This window comes from Zeus faber (genome assembly GCF_960531495.2).
Source record: "Zeus faber genome assembly, chromosome: 18".
Taxonomy (NCBI): Eukaryota; Metazoa; Chordata; class Actinopteri; order Zeiformes; family Zeidae; genus Zeus; species Zeus faber.
The window spans coordinates 12,573,320-12,579,476 of NC_137210.1; the positions used below are offsets into that span (position 1 = coordinate 12,573,320).

Consider the following 6,157-nt stretch of genomic DNA (forward strand, 5'->3'; position numbering starts at 1 on the left):
TGTGTGTGCGTGCACGTGTGGATTTGGTGCGGTTTAGGGCGGTGCAGAATGTCTGCAAGCACTGACAGCCATCCTTGTCAGCGGGGACAAGGGGCTACTTTATCTTCACTGTTAACACTGACTGATAGCTTTTTCTCTCTCTCTCTCTCTCTCTCTCTCTCTCTCTCTCTCGCTCTCTCTCTCCCCTCCCCCCGCTTCCTTCCCTCCCTTCCCTTCTGTCTCACCTGCTCTCGTCTCCCGCAGGCCGTGAGGACGGGGGGGAAGATGAGACCTCCCAGCCCTCTGCTGATCCTGCTGTACGTCACCCTGTCCCAGAGCCTGAAGGTGGTTTCCAAGAGAGGCTCAGGTACCAGACGTTTAGTCCCAGCAGCTTCCTCCTGGACTCTGCATGTACATGACACGCTTCTTTGTGCACACACGTACTTCTGTATCAATGGCTGTGTTTATGTGCACGGACGTGATCTTTTGATTTGTATGAAGTTGTTGGCTGCCGATCTGCCGTTCTAGCTGTCTTTCCATACCCTTGCTTTATTGAAGGAAACGTAAAGAAGTAGGGGGCTTATACATGTGACGGAGTTGTCATGTACTGCCTTTTCCGTGTCAGTGCCTCTTGCTTCGACGTGTCTCAGGGAGGATGAGCGTGCACCGCCGGAGCGATTGCCACCAAAATGATCCGATCGCTCAGTGTCTGGATCGCCAAGGGTTAATACGGAACTCACTGACACTCTAAATGCCGGCAAATAGAGCGTCGGTTGTGAACAAATGCAAAGGTCAAAAAAAGAAAACTGATGAGAGGAGGGACAGCAGGAGGAAACTTTTTTCATGACAAGAATAGATATGGATTCGTAGGCAATCTGTTAAAGGAATCTGAAGGCAGAGAGCCAATCCTGGAAAAAGGTATTTCTAATTTTATGTGCTGCCATTTGGCATCAACCTCATCAAACTTAATATTTAGATTAAAGGAGGAGTGGGTCATGCATTTTGATTGTCTTCTGCCAAAACAATCTGCCAGGTCAGCAGTATCCAAAATCAAATTGCATGCATGCATATATGTGTGTGTGCGTGTGTGCGCGCGCGTGCGTGCTTGCTTGCGTGCGTGCGTGGAAGTATGTCTTCCACGTGACGCTGGAAGACATACTGTATTGTGCGCGAGCATGTGTGCGAGTGTGTAGGGCTGACATGAGTGGAATCTTGGAGGTTTTAAAGACTGACCTTTAGTTAAAGGTTTTCCAGCGAACGAGGAATACTAGACGGACACAAAGGGCAATAGGGCAGCTTATCTGTGAATAATGTGCTTCAAACGGCTGACAGGACGACCAGTGACACAGAATACGGACAAGGTTTTTACCGGGGAGCAACCTAGAAACAAACAGAGCCCATCTGTAATGAAATCACATAATTAACAACGTTGGAAAGGCTCTTCAGGTCCATATTCATTGTGGCTCGCTAGTCAGTTTTTGTGTGAAGAAAATGATCCCAAGAAAGTAAAGAAAATCCCCCACTCAAAGTCCCAAGGACAGTTGGCTTGCAGCTCCGGCTTCAGGCTATGTGAGTATGACCCATTGAGTACCCTACGGCCATTTTGGTAGTCAGAAAATCTGTTATGTTCTCTTTATCTAACTAAGTGATTTGACTACTTGGGTCATTGAAGTGCACGTCTCTGCAACTTTTTTGTTTTGTGCGCATATTTGAGTCACCACGGGTGAGCCTCAGCTCGTCTTCTTGTAAGTTTGTTTCTGATGAAATATCATCCGACGCGTGAGAGGATGATGCTGCCGCGTGCTGGTGGGCGAGGTGCCGCGACCCTAGCCTTGCTGGCTCGTGGATCCCCGTATAGATTTGATGCAGGACGAAATATCGGCTCAATCAAGTGGTTCCTCCAGGTCCCAGAGTCAGATATCGATGGCGGTGGATTCAATACCTCTGGCACCTTCGCGGGGTCAGAGGTGGTGGCGTGTCAACGTGCAGTCTGGCCACTTAATGGTCCTTTGGAAGGCTGCTCTCTGTCCGCCTTGAAGATTATGGATGGAGCAAGTTGGAGAATGCGACAAGCTCCTGTTGAACAAGTTATCTGGAACATAAACACTTAATCATGTGTGTGTTTGTGTGTATGTAGTGTGTGTGTGCAAGTTCACACGCTAACACTGATGATGCACACAGGCACGCACACATCTGCGCATTAACACACATTTACAAAACGATGCACAGTTACATTTTTTTTATGTCAACATGCAAATTCCATCCCAGAACATTTTTTTCAATTTCTTTTCTCAGTGTATATAGAGGATTGTGGTGCAGCTACGTCAAATAACGCCGTGTAAGTAGTTATAATAGGAATACAGATTCCTATTGCTCAACAAGCCCTCTCTTTTTAATTAGTTGCGCGACACTACCATGCAATTAATTACCTTTTCCAGTGCTCCCCTACTCCCACCAACACCACCAGCAGCCTCCGTGGCATCCATTGTGGTCCGCGAAAACGAGACATATTGTGTGGTGATGGTGATTAATTGGCTGATCAGGCCCTCGGAGTCTGTAATTGTTTTTTATTTCAAAGGTCTGGGGCATCTCTCTTCATGTGGTGAAAGTGAGTGAGATTGAACCCTGTGAACTATACAAGGGAATAAATACACCTCACAGCTTTCATATATATATATATATACTAATAATAACTAATAATTTTCCCCTATGTGCATGCAGAGAAATGTGCAGGGAAAGGTCATTTGCACTTGATGGTTATTTTTTGACATGGAGGAGGAAAGCGAGATAAAATGGTGCCAGGGAGACAATAGAGGGGAAGAGGTGAGAGAGGACGGCGGTGTGGTCCAGAGGAGAGTGGTTTTGGTTGGAGTACAGTTGCTTTTCATACCTTTGTCGCGCGTTTCAGGATCAGGTGGAAATCATCCATTGTTTCTGTGAATAACTGGGAATTCCATTCTGTAACCTTGAATTGTTGTAAACGAGGGATCAGCTGAGAAGGCTTGATTAGCCCTCCAGAGACAATGGATAAAGCTGCTGTTCAATTGATTTTCTCCTCTGTCCGGACGGCATTCCCAGAGTTTGTAGCACTCCAAAATCCTATAATTACCCCGATGTGGAGTCCACATGGGCCTGTGTTAGTCCGGTTAATGAGTTTCACTGGTGTAGGGAAGCTGTACGTCCGGCGTATTGTCTTGTTCTCGCCCTACGCTTGACACCGCCCATGGTCATTAAAACCTTGGGGAGTGGTCAATTGGGGCAGTTTGTTGTTGCAGGTTCTTTGTATCTATGGACCGTGTGTAGGTTTGGGTGGTGGTGTAGCCGTGCATATATGGATGGCCTGTGGCTCAAATCTTGGGAGTGTGTGCTCCGCTTCTGCAAATGAATGTTTTCACCCCGACCGGCCGCTCAGTATTGCTCATCGCCTCCGTGCAATTGTGTGGTGGACGGACCAAGGCCGCGCAGAGGCAGTGTGAGGTTTATCCCTGTGAACACTGAGGAGGTCTCCAACAGAGACAAGCTGTCAGGGTTCATCCATCAGGCGCCCGATTGTCCCTGCCTTACTCTGGCCCGGTCCAGTGAGACCCAAACGGACCTGATCCAGCCCCGCTGTTGGAGCCCAGCCCATAAGGACGCATACTATAATGAGAAAAGACAGGGACTCTTTAACTGGGCGCTCAGGCTGCTCCCAAACCCAATTACCAGGCTGCAGCAGGCTGTAAGCTACGCTGAGGAATGTTAAATATGGGCTAAAACTGTCAGGGAGAACCTGGACCACACACACTGTCTATGTCTTTGGTCAGAGGAGGGGGGGTTGCGGCTGGGGGTCGGACGGAATTGCAAGAGAGAATCAAAGAAAGAGAATGAGAATGCTATTCAGTATGTGACCCACCGCAGCAAACCCTGCATCGTCGCGCATTTCAAAAATCTCCAGGAGCGGCCAAATAAGTTGGAAAAAACCTTTCTAGAAGGAAAATTAGATTTTGACAGATTCGTGTTCCTGTGTGTTTTTTTTATCCCTCAACGTATTTTCAAAGCCGAGTTTGATTTATAAATAGTAGATAAATGTTAAACTGTGGAGTTAAATATTCCCGTCAGATTACATGGGGAAACACAGTTCACTTACCGAGACGCTGAACAGCGCTGAACAACGCAGATCAATCAGTTCCTTTAAACCGAGTGTCCAGGTGAAGATCATTCATCCATATTCCATGTGATGTAAAGTCACAATGTGAAACCGTTTTGTTAGAATTCAACCTTTAAATCTTACGTGTTTTATACACACACCTGGATTTACTGTTGTGTAGGCGCCGTTACACGCAAATAAAGAAAGTTGATGTCACTTCCGGAAACAAGACGCGGAGCCTTCGGAAAACTTTGAGGGTGATTATCTCAGAAACACAGTTTGCCGCACCCTCATCATTAACAAGCCATAGCTTTAGAAATGCTTGCTTGACTCGCACAAGTGACACTTTGTTTTGAAGCTCTGATTCTCCACTTTCAAATCACGTGAAAATCTGCGGTTGGTCGCATGTATGTGAGAAATGAAAGGGGACAAAATGTGGTGAATTAGAAGCTCCAGTTTTAGGGTGGGAAACCACAAGAAACGCACATTGACAGACAGTCTGAAAATGGTCCATTTATACACTCCAAATGTCGCAATGAGAGCCAAACAATACATACCACTAAACACATCCAAGTCCCCGCTGAGCGGCCTGCTAGCTGAAGTAATGGCTTTTAAACACAGCCTGTAGGGATGAGTGAACACGCTGCTCTATAAAACAACGCTGTTACAGTGCCATGCCTCGACCGTTCTCGAACCGCTATCATGGAAGCCTCACCACGTCCGAAGAAACCTCAACCTAAGCCAGTAGAAACCGCTCAAAAAATATAAAGGGGAATGTTCAAATTGTTCCAATGAGACGGTCATTCGGTCCGCCCTTTTGAGAGGTCATCAGCTCCCCCTTTTATTCCGCTTGGTCCTGCACCCATCTCAGCCTGAATTGTGCCCAGAGGATGACCAGACAGTGATGTCAGCCACGCCAGGCACTATTGGTCTAATGGTGCACTGCAGTCTGTTCACCGTCTCTTTAACCTGGCACGAAAGGGTGTTGTCAGCCAATGATCCTGGCAGGAGACCATGAGAGTGTATGTATGCGGGCGAGTGTGTGGTGGTTGCATCCATCCGTGGGTGTGTTCATGTGCGACCGGCGATACCCCGACCTTGGCCTCTGGCTGTGTCTCTGAGCAGGATAAAAATGATACAGCTAATATTCTAGATGACGCTGCAAAGTCCCGCTCCAAAATCCCTGATAAGAGCCCCGTCGCAGATAACTGTAAATCTGACATGGCCCCAAGGCAATGTGGGGGATGGAGTCCAGGAGCGGGGGCGCCTGAATAACCTCTCCATCAAGGAGGAGACAGAAGCACAAAATGTGCACAACGTGTCAAGTCCAGTCACCTCATTTATTTGTCAAGGCCCTCTCCTCCCAATTCACAAATCACGTGAGAGCTATTTCTCTGACATTTTTACATTGACAAGAAAACCGGAATGCCTGTGACTATACATTTCCTCTTGTCAAGGGGGTGAGCTAAATGACATACACAAATAAGATATAGTGAGACCTTGTCTCCACTTGCTGCACCTGTCTCACAACCTCGGAGGCTGTCTAGATGCTTGTATTGAGGATCACTCTCAGTCATTTTCCACTGCTGGAAAATAATATAATCGTTTATTTTCAGATCAGACGTCCGCATTGATGTATGATTGCAGACGAGTAATGACTAATGTTAAACGATGAATCGCCGTGAACCTTTTACATGGCTTGTCAAGAAATGAATGCTTTTTGCCTCTCCTATTGCAAGCCCGAACCAAATCATAAAGCCATGCCAGTTTTATTTGATGCTCGTGTACAGGTCCGTGTTTGCCCTTGAAAGGTGTGTCCCCGCTGTGTGCCACTAAGCAGGAATGTCGAAGCGGGGATGTAATGGCGATAAGTAGGGAATGCAGCCACCTCTATTAGCTGAGACAGCTACATGGATACATGCCAGTCCAGTAACTGGAAGACGCCATTATATCAACCAACATCTGTCAACTCGGCGATGTCTGCCTAGTGCACATTGACACTACGCTCCAAGCTTGCACCGAAATACACACACATGGACTATTTGCTTCACT

General features: G+C 47.1%; 1 protein-coding gene across 1 annotated transcript in view; it reads left to right on the plus strand.

Annotated features, from left to right (window-relative positions):
* Window positions 1–264: 264 nt before the first annotated feature.
* The window catches only part of il1rapl1a (interleukin 1 receptor accessory protein-like 1a), a gene marked incomplete at both ends in the record, with an annotated part of 137,372 nt that continues 131,479 nt past the window's right edge, over window positions 265–6,157 (plus strand). Inside the window, one exon of the mRNA XM_080019041.1 lies at window positions 265–346. Coding sequence (XP_079875167.1) covers window positions 265–346 — 82 coding nt within the window. The remainder of the gene's footprint in view (window positions 347–6,157) is intronic.